Consider the following 20,737-nt stretch of genomic DNA (forward strand, 5'->3'; position numbering starts at 1 on the left):
ATGATTTTGTCCCTGTATTTTGATGTCAAAGCTTATGACATGCAATATGCGGAAATAAATCTCAACAACTAACATCTAATCTAATAATTCTTAAATTTGAAAGCCATGACAAAATATTATATTAAAATCTGGGCCTTTCAAAATACCAACTCAAGTAACACTTTTCACCTAATTAAAAGTGAACACATATGTATTATGTTTGTGAAGTCATGTGAACGTCCATAAAGTGTAAGGTATATGTTATTCATCAGTTGCTTCCGTGAACAAGTGCAGCAAACGCACTGCCTTCTTTGCTCAGTAGATATTGTGGCGAGTCGAACTCCTGCACTTTGCCATCGTTCAGCACAAGTACCATGTCAGAATCCAATATTGTACCAATTCGATGCTGGAATATAAATAAATGTAACATGAATATATGCTAATTCAATATTGTGATGAATTTCCTTTAATTCTATTGTGTCCAAAACATATATAATGAGATGATTAAGTAATTTTTTTCTATTACGTTTGGTTATTCTGGGTAAGTTGCATTAAAATCTAAAATGAATGAAATCAAGCACTAAGCATTACCCGTGTGAAGAAAATGTTTTCTGTAAAGTGTAAACGAAAAGAGGAAATACTTACCGCAATTGTTATCACAGTCCGGTCAGCGAACTCTTTTCTCACGACTTCCTGTAAAATGGCATCCTGTGCAAATACATACGGATAAATTCTATTTCAAACACTGGGTATCAAAAACACTAGTAATCAGTAAAATCGTGTCCAAACTGCGTATGTGTTGGCCGCTTGTTCATATACTGAACCATCACCATGCATGAACAGTTTGATTACTGATAATCATTTAAGATTGCAGTTATTAGTTTTGTTTACCTACTAGTAGTTTGTTTACAAACAACATTGTGTAGTATATTAACAAATTTAACAAACTGAACGGATAAGGTCTGTGTGTAAACAACTTAAAGTCAAAAACCACTGGACCGATTACCATTATATTTGATGGATATATATTATCTTTGGTGTCTAGTTGGGAAATAGTTCAAATCAAAATGATCTTTCAACCGGTGTGTGAGGAGGTCAAAAATGGGATTTTTGGTTTAAAAAAATTAAACTCCAAAACTACTGAGCAGATCGATCTGAAATTTGGTTGGAACGTTCTTAGAGGTTTAAAGATTAAGAATTGTTCATGGCATGATGATCCATCAACGATATGCAAATTTGGGCTAACAAGTGTCTTTTTGGTCAAAAAATATATAGTTCCAAAAACTACTGAGCAGATTGAGCTGACATTTAATGGAGATGCATCTGGGGATGTGTAGATGAAGCTGTATTCATAACCTGATGATCCCATCAGCGATATTCAAATAAGGTCTACAAATCGCAATTTTGGACAAAAACATATATATTTTGCAACTGCATGGTGAATGGGTTGAAACTTGAAGGGGTGTTTCTGGAGGTATTATTCTGCAGTTATTGTTGAAAACATTTCGACACAATTGCCCCTACAACCATAACGACGCCCTTAGCAACACTGAAATGAGGATGAATATTACAAAGATAACAAGGATGGGTACTAAAGATTCAAAAAATATTTGCAAATATGCTTAGCAACAGGGCCAAGCCCACAGAAAAAGCTACATGATGGTTTATATTGCAAAGATGAAAAGTGGGAAAGGTAGGCTAGTTAATAAAGATTCCAAAATATATGCAAATATCCATAGCAACAAGACCATGTCCATAGCAACAGTCAAATACAGTTGTTCCACAACGCCATTGTCGCTATTTTTAAAGATTTATTTTCCAAACTTATCTTTTGCAATTTATTGAGTCAGAAAGACAGAATTCGTCTATGCTATTTCACATTTTTAAAGTAGGAAAACAAACTGGTTTATCCGTCCATTTCTTCATCCATATGGCCAGGATAATATAAGATATTTGTCTATTATAATGTGGTACGTAATGGCAAAGGTTCATTTGAATTACTGCGAATGTTAACTGAAAGCAAAAGTCAAATACCGTTTTTGAATCAATAGATGCTGTGGCTTCATCCATAACAAGTATCTTCGATTTACGAAGAAATGCCCTTGCTAAGCAGAACAGCTGCCTCTGACCAACACTGAAGTTGTCCCCTCCCTCACAAACTTCCGAATCTGAAATTGTATTGTTTTGATAATTATAGACGTGGCAGTACAGGAAGTAATTCACAAGAATTAAAACTACGATCACTGGTTCAATAGATAAGGAAGTATATAAGAAAATATGGCATTGTTTTAAATATTGCATCTCAGCAACATGATCTTATAGATGTTCTTTGTAATTGTATACAGCAAACACGGACCTTTCGTTATTACTAAATTGTGATTATATTTCATACATACACGACACATTTAGCATGTATGACGAGAGAGAGAGAGAGAGAGAGATCGAGAGAGATCGAGAGAGAGAGAGAGAGAGAGAGAGAGAGAGAGAGAGAGAGAGAGAGAGAGAGAGAGAGAGAGAGAGAGGGGGGGGAAAAGGGAGACTGACAGATAGACAGGCACAGGCAGACAGACAGACAGACAGACAGTCATGTGTCGAATATACAGTAAGATGATAAGTTGGTCATTATTCATGTTGTTGTTGTTGTTGTTGTTGTTGTTGTTGTTGTTGTTTTGTTGTTAATTGGTATTGGTATTGTATGGATTTATAATGCCAATAACTCTGAATTTACGAAGTATGTATGCCTTTCTCGATCCACACTGTATACTTGCATGAATTGTAAGGTACTTTAGTTTGTTGACCTTTTTGGGGTTCGTCAAGGTATCTCATGATCATACTGATATACGTGGTATCATTTCATTCGGTTACTAGTCTTTGGAAACTTGCTTGTTACAATTCAATTCACCTAATAAGGTTACTTTCAATATCACCATAAACAATTTCTTGTGGTGTCAATAGTGTGTGGTATTACAAGAACAAAAACATTTTGACTCTCAGCAATTGATAAGATTACGAGTGGTTCTTTGTCCAGTGACAGCATAAAGGGAATTAAAAATGTGAATTGTGATGTTTTGCAGCCAGATGTATTCCGTGATAGCATATGTTTTTAACTGCAATCACGATATTTTAAACAAAAAAAAATGATTAATGTTTAAAAGTCAAGGGTTAACACAAATGTTTACTCTTAGTCTCTGCTAATAGCTATGGAAATAATATCAAGTGCAGGTAACTCTTCCAACCACTTTGACATAATCCTTAGTGATCAGACTATAACTATGCATTTCATCAATATCCAACTTAATATCCTCCAATACGATAATAAGTGTTCATGCTGTGCAGGACTTTGTATTAGTATGAGGCAATGGTAACTATGCAACTTTAAATATTCTCCAATACTACATAAAGTGTCCATGTTATCTTTAAGCATTACAAAAGAAATGAGTATGAGGCAATGATAACTGCATATCAAAAAGTCGATAAAAACGACAATGACTCACCAAGTTGACCTGGTAAATCTTGGACTAAACCTTTCAGTTGAGCAATATCAAGTGCTTGCCACAGCTCAGCATCCTCGGAAGAACCTCCTGGGTTTAAATTATATCTGATGGTAATGTATAAATCATCACAGATGAGTAGTGATTAATATTTTCAATTTAGTATATGCAAGGATTGTGAATGTCTTACAAATCAACTAACTTCATTCAGAATGTTATACATGATGAATGGTAGCAAAACGACTCAAGTAACAAGTCTTTGTAGAAGACACTGACTCCCCCGCACTGAAATACTTTTTACTATGCGACTGAGTGGGGACATGATTTAAAATTGGTGGTAACAAATATGACTGACATTCAGTAAAACGGATATGGGCACCACAAAAATGCTTGTGTATAGTTCTTTTCAACAATATTACTATTAAAATGATTTACAAGAAATTGGCAGTATGTAAATTACTACAATGTGTCTGTGATAGGCAAGAATTGGCTTGATTTTGATAATTAATGTGAAAGCTCCAGGTCAACTTCAAAGGTCAAAGTCTCCATCAATAGCTTGCATCTGATAATATGAAGGTAGACACTTGAATGGAGTGTCTGCGCATTACAGTTTTTGAGTTACTCAATAAATGTTGATTTTCAACTACAAACACGGCCACCATGCAGTCAAATCTGTATACATCAAAAAACAAATTGAAGTGCATAAGTCCCATATGATATGCCACCTTTGTGTAAGGTTTGAAAGAAGTTGGATGTTGTATGCCTGAGAAATGACGTACTGTGTGCTGACAAATGGATGGACAGACAGACGGACAGAGGCCATTGTAGTAGTCTCCCTCTGGGGTGGGGGGCTACAAGAACTGATAGGTATTTATTGTATATTTTGTATATTTATTATATAGTACAATAGTGGCATACCGTAGGGATATATGCAATCAATTTGCAAATGTCAAACAATTAATAATATGCAAAATAGGATCTGATCTTGACCTTAAATGTCAAGGTTTACTTTCTTGCAAGACCATGTGGTTACTATGTATGTGTGATGCACACACACACACACACAGATATATATATATATATATATATATATATATATATATATATATATATATATATATATATATATATATATATATATATATATACATATATAGTAATTATAGGGGAGATCAAAGCCATTCTGTTTGGTAAAATGTGACCCTCTCCTCTAATCTGTTTCTGAAATAATGACATTTTCTCCCTTTCCTTTCTCTACGACATGGCCCTCCTCCTGTTCAAATATTTTGTTTTTAAATTGATGATAATGATGTTTTAATAGTGACCAGGTCCACAATCAATGGTAAAGGCTCCAGCCCACCGCTGCCACCACATAATGGATTTAATTGAGGTTTTTCCCAAAACTACTACCCCAGTGAATTAGTGTGAAAGTGCTAAACAAATTAGTTAATTAATAACGTTCTTTTGATTTGATTGGGAGAGCTGATGGGTGTACAACCGAAATTTTGTCATCAACTTTTCCACCCATCATATTGTCCCCAATACCATTGTCTTCACTCTCATCAAACCAAAACCAACAATTTTTTTCAGCAGCAATAGTCTTAGACTGAGGTGTTCTTATATTATTTTACAATGGTGGCAGCAGTGGGTGTGGCAGCAGTGATATTTGAATGTGGTGGCAGCGAGGAAATGCAATTGCTAAATGATGCAACGTTATATAATACAATGAGTCAAAATAAAATGTGATCCTTTCATAATTTTCTAAAATATAGTCCTCCCCCGAGAACCGATTTATAAGAAGTGACTTTCTTCCCCACTCCTGCCCTCCACCACAAGTAATAGCTTAAGGCTCCCTTGCAACAGCACAAGTATGTCCCTTTATGAACAAATAACTAAATTGCAAATATTTATTTCGTAAAATATTGCGGGCGCTCCAAAAATTAGTGCATACAATTTCAATCAATGTATCTACATCTCTGTTACCCTATCTTAATCCTGCGTTGAAACTATGGATAATGTTTTTTTAAAATCAAAAAGCAACATAATTTGAGACATAAACTAAGCCTTTCCTCGCTATCCACGGAAGTGTAGCTCATTGTCCGTATTGGTTCATGAGAACTTAGTACTGAATTGCACCATAACACCCGAGTGAGGCTACCTTTTCCCTATTAAGACTACTTTTATACGTTCAAATGTGCCTTGGTATTTAGTAAAGTCTTCATTTTCTTTCCAGTACAGTAATCAGCAAAGCTCCCTTTATGGACCCAGAATGTGTAAATCGTTGAGGTGGTGGCATTGGCATCTATTATTAATTTAAAGTTAAGCCATGCATAGTTACACATATTCTGTGGTATTATTGCCATCATGAAATAGGTCATAGGCAAATGACAAAACAACAATTCTTTGTAGCAGTCCAGTCTCATGTAGATAATGACGGCAAGCATGAAATATATATATACTGTATACACATCATATGGTAGTATAGAAGGGAGGTTGCCTTTTATAAACATAAACCCTGCTGCTTGATCTGAGTGTTGCCGTTTTGAGAAGGCATGTGCTGTAAAAACTGTCTACGACTATGATTCACATTCTAACCTGTCCCCCCTCTCTCTCTCTCTCTCTCTCTCTCTCTCTCTCTCTCTCTCTCTCTCTCTCTCTCTCTCTCTCTCTCTCTCTCTCTCTCTCTCTCTCTCTCTCTCTCTCTCTCTCTCGATACTGTGGCTTTTTGACGACGTTATTGATGCAACATCATCCACTAGTTCAAGGCATTATCACTTGTGTCTTTTTTATTGACAGATATGTATTCGGCATTACATACTTCTAGAGTTTCAAATAAATTAAACACAGTAGATTTTTGAAATTAACTTACCGTATGCTACCAGAGAATAAAACGGGGTCTTGTGGGATAATGGCCATTTTATTACGCAGTGTCAGCAAAGGAACATTTGAAATATCCACACCGTCAATCAGTATACGACCTGTGATAAAGCAGACCCTCTATAAGTTATTCAAGATGGTGGCCAGGATGCAGACCGTCGTCCTGCTGACTCTATATTTCGTATTAAAATAACTTTCAATGGCTTCAAGATTTTGAAGGACAATATATTTCTATCTTTCAACAAAGAGGTTATTCCGACTTATTTGGTGCTATTCTCAGCCGAAGCCATTCAACAAATACGTTAAATTTTGGAATTGTTGAAGCCAGGCAGAGGGCGTTAGCCAGTGCCAAACGAAATGACAGTAGCTCCGTCATCGCAAAGAACAAACTAAGAAGGTCAGTCTACGTATTCACAATCATTCTGCTGATGTCGGGGTGGGGGGGGGGGCATTAATACAAACCCCGGACCTTGCAGTGTATGTAACCGTGTTGTAATGAGGAATCACCGAGTTATATTGTTTGACGAGTGAAACAAGTTAGTCTGGATGCCAACTGTGGTAACTGTGGTCTAGTCTGGATGCCAACTGTGGTAACTGTGGACTAACCACAGTCAGGTCAAACTTTCCCGATCAGCACAGAAAGTTGCTCATCTAATCAGTGAATCCCAGCTGCTATTGTGACATAAACAGTGTATAAGTAGCATCCTGAGCTGACAAATATACCATATTTAGACATTACATAACTGCCCCAATAAACACTAACTTTATGGGGACTGTGTTATGGTTAGCATTTTGCGACTGGTTAACAAAGACATGTTTTTTAATGACTCTGTGTGTGGCCAGCTGTGGATGAATTTTAAATTGCATCTCAGGACTTCTAGAGCAACAGCTTTGACTATACTGTGAGTGAAGGTATAAATCGTAACGATACTGTATAGGGACTAGACTAGCAACAAGTGGACTCATGTCAGATGGCAGAAAACAATTAGTTAATGTTAATGAAACGAATTCAGATTCCATGGATATTCAGTGTGGTATTCCTCACTGAAGTATTCTATGGCCACTGCTGTTTCTATGCTATGTGAATAATATGGACATTTCAATCAAATGTAAACTCCTACTTTAGTACACATGATTAGCAGTCGGGAGGTCATGGGTTCGAATCGTACTGGAAACGGAGGATTTTTCTATGACCGATCCAAACCCAGGGTGAGTGTTCTACAGACTCGATGGGTAGGCTGTATCACTCAGCCATGTCCCACTCACAAGACGAGTGCGAATTTGGGGAAACTCCTGGAGTAATGACTCGAAAAGGTCAGGGGCGATTACTCACATGGAACACACAGGTGCTATGTTTGCCGACTTGAGTGACACTGGGATAGCCTATGGACTGACTGGGAAAGCCTTGGCAGTTCAACAGCAACGTGATATAGAGTGTGCAACATAGACCTGTCACGTAGGTCCCAAACCTGAATGGTTCTCTGTAGCATTATGTGTGATCGCGTGTATATGTCTGCATATTAAACAGGATATCGCTGGGAGCAATTCCCAGCACAAAGGTTTTTTATAAACAAATATTTTTTAAAATCCTACTCTATGCTGACGACATTGACATGTTAGTGTCGCATAAGGATGTAAATCGCATTGCCTCAGTGTTAAGCAAATCATGTAACGAATGGCTGATTGACAATATTCACTCCATCCAGGGAAAACAGAAATAAAGGTTTCTGAATTTTGAATAACTTGTAATAAACGTGATATTTTTGCCAGCAAATCTGTCAAATACCTTGGACTCGAAATCCAATACAAGGCTTAGATTTCTCTATCGCCAAGAACTTTTTCTCAACCAAAACTCCCGCAAAACCCTTTGCTCTGCTCTGCTCTGCTCTAATCCAATATCATTTTGGTTACAAAATCATACGGTTCATACGGTTCATCCTTTCTATGGCGCCAAGATCACACATAGGTGCTGATCAATTTGATGCCCTGTGTATGCTGGATGTCAGGGGTAGAGTGAGCCAGCTACGGCTTAGCCATGCTTTCAAAATATACGATAACTCCAGTCCCGAGTATTTGTTCCATCAGCTTACCAAAGTATCTTCTGTAACAGTTCCAAATTATGGTACTATGGAGGGTGATATAAATTTTCATCGGGCAACAGTTAAAGCGAGGTTGATAATACGTTTTATACTAACGCAATTAAGGACTGGAACAATCTACCAGCATCAATAAAACAGATATCACAAAGAGATACCTTTAAAAACCATATCTGTCCAGTACACTAAGGGAGTTATTTTCCTTATTAACTAGTTTGCCTCGACGATTTCCCTATTCTGGTATTCTTCCCCATTATATGTAGTTAAACACTTTTGCTAATCCCACCACTTTCCTGAATCACTGCATGGACTCATTGACTTTGTGGGTTATCCAAGTAATTCAACAATTTGTACCCGTTTTTATTTGTATATCTGTGCTGTCGATATTGTTGTCTCACTGAAGTAAACTAATCTAAGCTAAACTATTAAGCACTGACAGTTCTATAGTCTTGAAAGCACATGATGACAAACTGTCCATCGTGGAAATGAGCTGGAGGGGACTCGGGAAGAGGCCTCAAAGAATTCGCAACCCATTGCACTCATATTCTCCAGAATGATTAGAATAGGCCAGTCCAAAAATATGGCTAACGAAAGATGGCCCCTTGAATTGCTGACGTCTATGTCTCTGTTCTTGTGTACACACTGTGCACATTAGTATATATGTTCATGTGTACACATTGTCAGTGTATGGTACATTTGATACACTACGAATGTATTTCACTTTATTTAGCAGTCACTAAGGTACTTTTTTACATGGCAGTCCATTCTCTACAATCACAATGGTATAGCTCTACACATAAAGACCAAAAACAGTAACGATAAAAGTTAACCATAGTGTCTTTCAGATTCCCTGTTAAATCGATATGCATTGCACGACAGGGCCATTTCAAATTTCACAAGCTTTACATGTCACAAATGTTCAAGCAACTAGGAAATACAGTTCGCCAGGTCACTATTTAACGATATTTCTCTCTGAATCTAACATGTAGTATAGCGATATAGTGGGATTAATTCCTTTATGTTACTACTTAGTACATGAGAACGCACATATTCGGAATGTGCATACCATGGTGTCGATGTAAATGTACAATTTTACCTTTTGACAGCCATGCTTGTCAAAGTAATACCTTTCCTTACGATAAGGGAATAGATGTGTGTTATATGGCTTGAAGTTCTCTTTCATGTATGCAATCTAATGTCTTTCAGATGACGAAATGGACAGTCTAAGTGGTCAGATCAACCATTTCAGAGACATTATCCAAATAATGACTTTTTTCTACGGTAAAACGCTTTCGAATTGGCTTTCTGATCACATCATAGTAATTGGAACTTGTTTATACTAAAGCGAACTTACCGCGATACGTGTCGATCATTCTGAAAAGTGCCAACGCAAGTGATGACTTGCCACTTCCTGTCCTTCCACAGATGCCGATCTACATAAAAATAAATACAGATGTTCAAAGGTGAGTACAGTCCATGGGAAGCAAATACACAAATGAAAGATCTTTGGAAGGCTAGAAAAATGCGAATCAAAGTAAGGTATACCTTTGAGCCACTTTTAAATTCCAATGACACTTTCCGCAGCACTGAGTCAAGATTGGCAGCGTATCGGACGGAGATATCTTGTAGACTTACATTACCTTCTGCAGGCCAGGTGTTTTCTGGCTTGTATTTACCTGTCAATACAAGTGAAATACAGATGTGATGGTTTCTTGCATACAAGATAAACACAAATGACCTCTCAGTAAGGATAGCTCGTTCTTGTAAAGTAAATGAATACAAAATATGTGAAGTGGACTAAACACAACACGCAGATTGTTCTTCACAAATTTAACTACCAATCTATGTCGATGAAAATCCTAGTTTTCTTTCAAATTAAAATAAAAAAGACAATAAGGATGATCGAAATGAAAATTTGACCGAACATGAATATTTGCGAAATACATTATGACTTTAGAAATCAGAACGAAAATAAGTGGACGCTGCACTGGCTTCATGAGAAATGCTATAATAATCAGATTTAAACTGGTAGAATTTTGGGCCTCCAACCACTGTTGGAATGCAAACCTCTGAACTATAACTATGAGTTTTGAAGCTTACTTATTGTCTAATTATGAAAAAAAATCATTCATTATGCAAATTAACCATTTAGCTTATAAGTTACGTCATCAAGCTTTAAATGACGCATACACATCTTTAGCATAAATGCATGTACTAAATTATCTGAAATTTTAAGTTTGCATTCTAAAGATATTGCACAATTACCGAAATGATTATGGAAAAAATTCCACATCGCAATTAAGAACAACACAATTACCTATCAATCATAAATAATTTCTATAGCGCCAGATTCCAAAAGATAAGTTCTGTTCAATGGCGCTTGAAAGGTTCAATTCACACATTATGCTAGTTTGAAAAGATGTGCTTTCAATTTGTTCTTTAAAAAATCAATAACTACATCAAAACATATGATCTTTTATATTTGATGAATGTATGAAGCTAAATGAAATTTGAAGTTTGCATTCTTAAGATGTATCCTATTCACCGAAAATCCTTAATTATGCAAATTATCCATTAAAATTAAAAACTATACTGACAGGCTTTAGAGGATATGTGTGACACAGACAGACAGATTGACGCACACACAGATGAATGGACGGACGGACAGACACAGAAATCGTCATTTCAATACCTCCCCTTACAAGAGGTGAAAATTATGAGAAAAAAATTCTTTCATAGAAATGGACCTTGACTATGCACTTGCTAAATTAATAGCTCGTTACCCTTTCGAATGTTTTTGCTATGTGGACAAGGCAATATCTCAACAAATTGTGCATGTCGTATGACATTTCTGAGAAATCTCATTTGCATGTACATAGAATATTTTTAAGGTATTAACCAGAAAATAAATCGTGATCATGAATAAGTAAACATTAAATTGTGAGTTTACCTCCCCTAAAGAGAGGTATTGAAATGGCGATGTCTGTCTGTCTGTCTGTCTGTCTGTCTGTAAGTCCGTCTGTGTATCTGTCTGTATGTCTGTGTCATCATTTTCTTAAAAACGGCTGGTTCATTTATAATGACATTTGGTACATACAATGGTATGGGTAATGGCTAGAACTGATAAGTTTTTGAGCGAGATCTGTTCATTTTAATTAGGCCAATTTGCATATCAATACAATCGACTAATTAAGCAATATCTTAAGACTGCATGCTTGAATAATTTGCATAATTAATTATTTTTTGTAATTATCTAAAGACTATATCTTAAGGCTGCATTCTTCAATGTCAATATAATTTAGCACATACATTAAACATAACAAAGTGCATGTCCTATAAAGTTTGTTGATGTACCTTACAGTGTCAATGAATAATTTGCATAAATAATTGTTTTCGATAATTAGGCTGTATCTTAAGAATACATACTTCAATTTCAATATAATTTAGTTCATACGTTAACCATGATAAAGCCAATGTGTCCTATACATTTGTTGATGTAGTTTAGTTTTAATAAAAAAAATGGCATAATGACTGATTTTCGGTAATTAGGTTTTTAGTAATATCTTAATAATGCAAGCTTCAAATTTCATGTAATATAAATCAACCATAATAATACACACTGGTCCTATGAAATTTATTGATGCAACTTTTAACTTTAATGAGTAATTTGAATAATCAACGATATTCAGTAATTAAGTTGTATCATGCACTCTTCAAATTCCATATAATTTGGTACACACATTAACCATAAGAAAGCGCAATTGTCCTAAAAAGCCAGTTAACATAGTTTTTTACTGTTAATGATTAATTTTCACCATTAGTGATTTTCGGTAATCAGACTTTATTTTAAGAATGTAAACTGCAAAATTCATATAATTTGGTATATATATCGACCATAATAATGCGGATATTAGGTTTCTTTAGTTAACTTATACTTGTAATGAGTAATTTTCATTATTAACGATCTTCAGCAATTAAGCTATATCTGTGCTTCAAATTCCATATAATTTATCACATACATCAACCATGAGAAAACACATATCCTCTAAAGCCTGTTGATATAGTTTTTCATTTTAACGGGTAATTTGCATAATTAATGACATTCTGTAATTAAAGCTATATCTTAAGTATGCAAACTTCAAATATAATTTAACTTGATACATTCATCAAACATAAAAATCATACGTTTTCATACAATTGCTTGTGTAGTACTTCAATGCGATATGTAATTTACATAAGTAATCATTTCTGTAATTAGGCAAGATCTTTAGAATACATACCTTAAATTTCAGATAATTTAGTTCATGCATTTTTGCTAAAGATGTGCATGTATGCATGCTTGTTTTATAATTTGACAATATGTTAACTATGTAAGCTTCAAACTTCATACAGTTTCGCATCATTAATTTTCCAATTAAGTGGCACGTACAGCATGGATAATAGTTATAGTTCGCTTTGCATTCCAACTAAACCAAAAATCTACAATTTTGCCCTTACTGGAGGCATTCAGTTTAAATCGGGTTTAGTTTGAAGTGTTACAGTTTACGAAAGTTAAAAAATAGGCAATTCAATTTACAGTTATTTAATAAGTATAAATCACCTGAGTAAGAAGCGGGTTAAAAAAAAAAATATTATTTAATTTTTTTTTAATTTTAATTAAGAAACATTTTAAGTTACTTAGTTATATTTAACTTGCCACTAGCTGGAATACATCATTATACATACCGTTGTAGTTTTCTGGTGCAATATCAACATACTCTTGGACTCGTTCAACATTGCCCAGATATACTTGAAACATTATCAAATGGTTGGCACACCATGACACACTCGATAAAAGCTGTAAATTAATTACAGTAAATTACTTTAATGGGTTATAACAAAACAACTGCAAAAAAGTCAGTCAAGTACCCAAAAGAATCACAAAGTTGTCATTAGTTTTCTATTATAGTGGGTAAAGGTGCTTAACAAAATAACTGTAAATTAAAGCTGGAAGCAGCGTTTGCGGAGCCCAAGCGGTTTGCCCAGCAGACAATGATGTGCTGCATGGAGGTTGGAGTAAGTCTTCCTTCTACACGCCAAATTGTAAGGTTATCTATACACTGGTTTCAGAGAAGATCATTTTAAAAATGATTTGGAGGAAAATCCAATATGGTCGCCACTGGATTTCTTAAGGTAATCGGTAGCGATCACTCAACTGATTCCGATGTAATCCGACACAGCATGAAGTGTTTTGGGTGAGATGACTTTGAAGTTTTTATTGCCCATATGACATATGTCAATATTGTATGTTTGTCAGTATGCCGACTACAGTGAAAGAGGAGAAAGCAGATATTCCAATGTTCCTGATCCTTTGCCAAAATCTACACAAGAATTGTAACTCTCGACAAAAAAATCTTATTTACGGAACAAATCTTTTGAAATTCCCGCGATTCTACTAACAAAACAACTCACACGCTGTCACTCCCCTATCATGGCACCATCCGTTAACCTCTCATGAATATTCAAACATCATCTTCGTCTTCGCTCGGCAAGATTTTTCCACATTCGGACTAATCCTTTGACCAACCTGAGCGTATTAACGGGAAGTACCCGAACGGTAATGTAGTTATATGGTAGTTTTGACCTGTCGATGTTAGGTTTTCGTTTTCGATCGGATTATTCGTTACACACTTACGTGATTTTGCCCGGGACCTGAAAATGTCAATGTTTGGACTCAAAAAATGGACCATTTTCACAGCTTTCTACATTAATGGGATATTCACCCATTTTCTATCAAACATCGATAGAGTATGTTGCTTTGAATGTGTCTAGGTCACACTTCTGGGTCTACGCCAAATACATTTACAGGCAACGCTCGGCGAAAATTTTCACCCATTTATTTCCCAAAATTTGACCAATTTTGACATTTTTTTAAAAGAATTCTGCATCCACAAAGCAATTATTTTTTCATACATCGATTTACTAGGTATTTTTAAGTCTGTATTCGAAGTTTCATGAACATTGAATGGCAAATTTCTATATGAATGGCCTGTGAAGTCAAGAATGTGTGTTACAGATCTATGGGCCTCGCCTGGCCAGTGATCGGCCAGCGGTCGTAGCTGGTCACTGGTGTGTGTTTTCGAGGAGGGGTGACTACAAGAAACCGCTACCTTTATGGTAACCTGCCATACGCAGGTCCTGTCTGGGGATGCCCTCTTTAAAGATTGCGAAACTCATGTTGAGAGTAGCAATTTCAAAAATTGGTGGATGAAGTGTGCTTGGTCCATCGATACTTGCTGTAGACAGACGAAAACAATGCTCGCATTAAATTCCATAAATAACAATGAGCAATATTCTTGAGCGACGCACTGATAGGGTTTTAAAATATTACATATACTTACAGTGAGGACAGATGTTATGCTTAATCCAACTAATCCGGGTGACAACTTAAACACCACAACTGACACAAGGCTTAGTAACGTCACTGAGAAAAAAATTATTAACGGGGGTAGACCCTGCAAGTAATTAGCACGTTATTTATCAATATCATGTATTAAATGTTTTAAATATTGCGATATTTAAATCGTAAACCTGCACTAGCTGCAACATAGACATTTTCTATGTGAAAACTGTGTTAAGTACTAATGAAAAGACATAGTGTCTGTCAAATGGTAGTCAACATTGTCAGTGGGTAGTGTAGTGTCAAGTTTAAATCGTGAGGAATTGCTTGATTTCGAATCAGCCACCATAGTAAACAGATAAATTGAATTCCTCCCGTGAGGGAAAAACATAGATGTTTGGGTCTATACACATTATTGGAATGTAAAATTCAGGGTGCGCAATAATGTACATTATATTAGAGCATTACCAATTTCAGTGAATTTTGTGACGTCATCGCTGATTACTGATAATGTACTCCGTTATTGGGCATCGCGGCCCCGGAACGAGCATAACAATACAAGCTTATGTCCGTAAGGCAATAAAGGTGTGGGTATTTAAGAACAGGGAAATTATGGGGTAAACACCATAAGAATTTTTTTTTAAAAAGATTGAAATGAAAATGAAACAAATTTGTGTTCACAGCAGTTCATTGAAGTGTATATGTGTGTGTACGTGTACGTACGTGTGTTGCTATGATTAGTATTCAGCTTCCGGGCCGAACATGGCAGACGATGTTCAGCGCTGTGTATATTATACGTTGGTTTGCGTTTCTCTGTCTACAAATTCACTGGAATTGGCAAAACTATAAAATAATAACAATAATGTTCGCCCTCCCAGTCCATAATTGACTCAAGCAAACTTTGCACTCCATAACGGGCTCGGCTGTCGCCTCGCCCATTATGTCGTTCAAAGTTTGCTTTCGTCCATTATTGGCTGGGTGGGCGTACATTATTGTTTAATTACGATATCTAATAAAAAAAATTGGAAAAAAACGTTCAGGTTGCAGCTAGTGCAGCGTTAAGTAATGCCATGTCATAATGGGATATTCCTTAATTGCAATGAAATCAAAAACAGCGTTAAGGATATCCAATCCTTGTCATACCCCATCTTACTATATAGCACCATTGCATACGATGTGCAATACAATAACTCTTTAATTATCATACTTTTATGACACATGACTTCCTTGCTATGCAAATCTATCTCTTTAAAGATGACACAATCAAATGAAATTCATCCATCTCATCATCTGTGTAAGTATTGTCTCCCTAGCCCCTTTGACCAGGAGCCCCTTTGACCTGGAGCAAGTGAACTCGGACGTATTGAATACATTGCTTAACATCTTGTTAACAAATAGTTGAAAAGATAAGATTTTCTAATCAGAACCGATTAACACTTACCAATATGATGTTGGCTCTTCGCAGTATAGTATATAAGAAAAGATCTGTTATAACATTGTCATTATTGTACTTTAGCATCATCTTGCGAAATCGTGCCTGACACCTATGCATGTAACAACATGATAGAAATATGATCACCATTCTCTGACCAGAAAATGCACACACAAATAAATAAAGTAAACGTATTTTCAGCAGTTACTCAAAGTCCAAAACAACAAATAAAAGAACTTCGAGTGGTATACGATTACATGTAAAGTGATTTTTGGGATAACAAAGATCACGCTTAAATAGCAGTTACGACTTACTTGTTCTACCCGTTTTAATGTATATGAATAAGAAAAAGACCATTTAATGCAGACAAAGCATTGTAACTTCGTGAGGTGATCATTTAGCGGCGTCATCATAAAGTGAACAAGACTCGCTGTGTTTTGTGTATTGGTTGAAATGATAAAGTCAATATATTTGAATATGTATCTGGAATGTGCCCATTAACTTTCTGCTGTATAGTGTCTCTTTATCATTAAAATTATTATGATTATTATCATATTAATTTATTTTAATAAATTGTGGGGCTTAAGATAATAAAACATCAAAAACATATGAGGACTTTAGAGGAAATCCACTTTTGATTTAAAAAAAGTAATCACAAAATATGGTTAATTGGGTTTAATATGGCAATAAAAGTAAATAACATAATTACATTAGATAGCATGCTTGTAAAGAACATATTGCTTGTCATCATCATAATCAGTATTATATTGTTACAGGCTTATTTCTTCATGTTGAGTTCCCTTGGAAGCAGCTGTCGAGTTTTATGTTTTCACGCATGTTACAACGGAATCAACCACCAAATGACATAAGCAAGGAAATATTTTCCTACATATTATATTATCATATGTTATAGATAGTTTTAGCGGCATTTCTTATAAAGGGGAATATTTGCTATCATGGCAACTGATGTTCATAAAATGGCTAATAGTTTTAACCCAGCTAACAAATAATCCTAGCTATTATTAGAAGCATATATTGTACTGACATTGTGCGTTATTATGCCTACTTTTACAAGTATGTTTCCATATTATATCTATTTCTATTATCTTATCACTTACCCACACATGGCATGTGCGAAGGATTTCTTCCCTATTTCAATTTGTTCATGTGTTATATATAGTTTTGTAATGAAATCACATAATATGGTGATTTTCGTTGCCATGGCAACTGATGTACCTAAAGGTGACTTCATTTGTGAATTCAGCATGAGAAATAACCATAAATATTGTTAATTTCTTAGTCAAAATATATTCAAATCATTGTAATGTTATTGTCAGAAGCATACATTTTACTAAAACATGGCATTTTAAGCCTAATTTACGTTTCCATGGAAACAGCTATCATATTTTAGTAATCTGTATTACAACAGATGTCATCAACTCATCAATGCCATACACAAGAAAATTGTTTATATATTTTATTTCTGTATGTGCTATGTCCATTGTTACAAAAATAAATCTGCACAATGTGTTGTTTTTTGGTTATTATGTTAACTAATGTTCAAGAAGTGACTACTATTTCTGCACTCAACATACCGAAAATAGCATAGATATTGAGGTTTGTTGGCAAAATATATATTATTCAACTCATTACTGTTGTGATCAGAGCCATTCATTTTACCAAAACATAGCATTGTAAAGCCTACATTGCATTTTTCCATGGAAAGAGCTATTCAGTTTTAATTAATTTGTATTACAATGGACAGCACAGGCTCATTAACACCATAAGCAACGACATTTGTTCATACATTTTATTTATTATTCATATAAAGAGATAATATATGGTTACCATGGTAACGAATGTTCATAAAATTACTGTTTTTTACCATATCACACCACCAAATCATGATAAACTACCCCGGCTAGGGTGATTTATAACCAAACAGTCATTATCATTATTCTGTCATTACCAAAGTGATTATTATTATATTTTATGTTATTTGATTAATGTTGACTTTATTTAATCTCCATAAATTGTTACACAATGTACACCAACATAAACCTGGTAATGAAAAGTCATATATCTTTTAAAGCCAAATATTACACATAGTTTATAGTGATGTGACAAATATAAAATATCTGGTATTCTTAGATTCGGTGAACCAAAACAATTACATACCCATATGCTCTCACTGAAGAAAGTCCTCCCGCTGTTGTTGAGATGTGAGCCAATATTGGTGATCTGGTGAGATTACTCAAACGACGGATTTCACTACAGGTACAAAATATATATATTTATATGATATTTAGGTACATTGAAAGTATTTATTCATGTAAGTATACAAGTAGCCCCCCCCCCCCACATAAGTCTGTCACAGAAAAGAGACAAACAAATGTGAAAAAACAGACATACGCACTTGCACGTGTTGCTGTCCATGTGACACTTTCTTAAATGGAGGTTATATTTGTGAAAAAACCCCGCAGTAATGTTATCCATTAGACTAAGTCACATATAAGTAAAGCATTTGAAGACACTGTCTTTTACGAAAACCTGTTAGCTATGGAACGGATGTTTTATGTTTTAGGGTTATCTATCTGTCTGTCTGTCTGTCTGTCTGTCTGTCTGTCTGTCTGTCTGTCTGTCTGTCTGTCTGTCTGTCTGTCTGTCTGTATGTCTGTCTGTATGTCTGTCTGTCTCTGTATATCCATCCATCCATGGTAGAAAACGTCTGATGACTCAATATAACGAAAGTTCTCTTGGTCAATTGTTAGAAATTATAGATTGTTGATAATCAAGTGATAATACGAAAGAAACAAATAATTGAATGTTCAAAATATTCCAAGGTTCCAAAGTACTGAGTCAGACATGTTTGATAATCAAGATCCCTAGATTTAGATGATACGCGTTAGTGAATGTTTCTTACCGTAGAGCCGAACCCATATATTTTAGCAGATAAACATAGCCGATGACTGAAAGTACCAGTACCACAATAGTTACCGGGGCAGCAATTACAACAGTTATCACAGTTGTCAAAATAGTCACAGCGAAGCCACATAACGTGAGTGTACTTGTCCAGATGACCTGCAAACAATTAGAAGGAAAGAAATGAGATTGCAAAACTCTCGTATGTCTGGCCAAAATAATGATACCGTTCAAAATATTCATTAACAACACCAGAATGTCTCAAATGTGTATGAAGTGTTCACTTTGCGACACACATTTAATAGGTGGTACGGTTTAAAGTTATAGGGTCATTTGGCACATTTACGTAGTTCCTATATTTACTTGCTTTTAAACAAACTCTATGACTCTAAACATTCATCAGATTTTTATTCGTAGCAAACCAGTTTAACTTTGTAATAGTGAAGTGCAATGCAGTGTAGCCCTGCAGTGTAGTGTAGTGTAGTGTAGTGTAGTGAGGAAACAGTTCACTGTAATATTGACGGAAAGCGAGTGGAATGAACAGATCAAAGACTAGGTAAACATTAAAATGTGTTCAGAAACTTAACAACTAGAAGTGTGTTCTTAAGATATAACGTCAAAATTTGATATAACATGACTTTGACGACATGTATAATCTCACCCCTAAGTAAAACATGAAAATTGATGTGGAATTATACATTTGTAAAATTGTTTGATGTAATGAAAATACGTCAAGATTTGATGTAGTATGACTTTTGTACGCGTACTATATCTCACACTTACCAAATTTGATATAGTATGACTTTGTGTGTATGTATTATATCACACTTACCAAATTTGGTATATTACGACTTTGTGTACATGTATTATATATCCCACTTACCAAATTTGATATAGTATGACTGTTTGTACATGTATTATATCTCACACTTACCAGATCTAATATCTGTAAATCACTTGAAAATCGATTGAGAATACGACCAATAGGACTTGTGTCGAAGAACCTCATAGGAGCATGAATGACATTGCGAAATATCTGACTCTGTAATCGTTTAGATCCTAGTATACTGAAGAGAGCAATGCATACACACTGGACTACAACCATACTAATAAAGCCCACTATCAATAACGTGTAACCTATGGTGTAGTACCTTCTTGTCTGTGGGTCTCCAATCTGTAATAAAAAGGAAATTTGTGTTTATGTGAATGACAAATCCTGAAAAGAATTGAAAATCTAAGAAATATGAGTTGGAAATAGGAGAATGACGTGGCTTGTTTAAGTAAACTTGGTACATAGATAAATGACTAGAAATACTTACCGTGACATTGTTTACAGCATCTAACTCAAACTGTGACCAATTCGACAACCATATATTCACCCACGTATCGAAGCTTACTGCGACGATAAACAAGACCATGATCAAGCAAACATAAGGCAATCTAATAACTTTTAAATAAGTCCAGAAGACGTTCCAAGACGGTTTGGCGATGGCATCTTCTTCTTTCGAGATAAACTGACCAATGGATTCTTGAGGAAAAAGCACATACATGAAACATAACA

General features: G+C 35.2%; 1 protein-coding gene across 1 annotated transcript in view; it reads right to left on the reverse strand.

Annotated features, from left to right (window-relative positions):
- Window positions 1-247: 247 nt before the first annotated feature.
- Window positions 248-20,737, reverse strand: part of LOC144443669 (ATP-binding cassette sub-family C member 9-like) — a 56,489-nt gene continuing 35,999 nt past the window's right edge. Inside the window, exons 17-29 of the mRNA XM_078133213.1 lie at window positions 20,496-20,704; window positions 20,111-20,350; window positions 19,178-19,335; window positions 18,433-18,525; window positions 16,264-16,366; window positions 13,169-13,280; window positions 9,989-10,119; window positions 9,798-9,876; window positions 6,340-6,448; window positions 3,474-3,577; window positions 2,014-2,147; window positions 625-687; window positions 248-385 (exon numbers count right to left, since the gene is read on the reverse strand). Coding sequence (XP_077989339.1) covers window positions 248-385; window positions 625-687; window positions 2,014-2,147; window positions 3,474-3,577; window positions 6,340-6,448; window positions 9,798-9,876; window positions 9,989-10,119; window positions 13,169-13,280; window positions 16,264-16,366; window positions 18,433-18,525; window positions 19,178-19,335; window positions 20,111-20,350; window positions 20,496-20,704 — 1,673 coding nt within the window. The remainder of the gene's footprint in view (window positions 386-624; window positions 688-2,013; window positions 2,148-3,473; window positions 3,578-6,339; window positions 6,449-9,797; window positions 9,877-9,988; window positions 10,120-13,168; window positions 13,281-16,263; window positions 16,367-18,432; window positions 18,526-19,177; window positions 19,336-20,110; window positions 20,351-20,495; window positions 20,705-20,737) is intronic.

The sequence above is a fragment of the Glandiceps talaboti genome, chromosome 2 (genome assembly GCF_964340395.1).
Source record: "Glandiceps talaboti chromosome 2, keGlaTala1.1, whole genome shotgun sequence".
Classification (NCBI taxonomy): domain Eukaryota; kingdom Metazoa; phylum Hemichordata; class Enteropneusta; family Spengelidae; genus Glandiceps; species Glandiceps talaboti.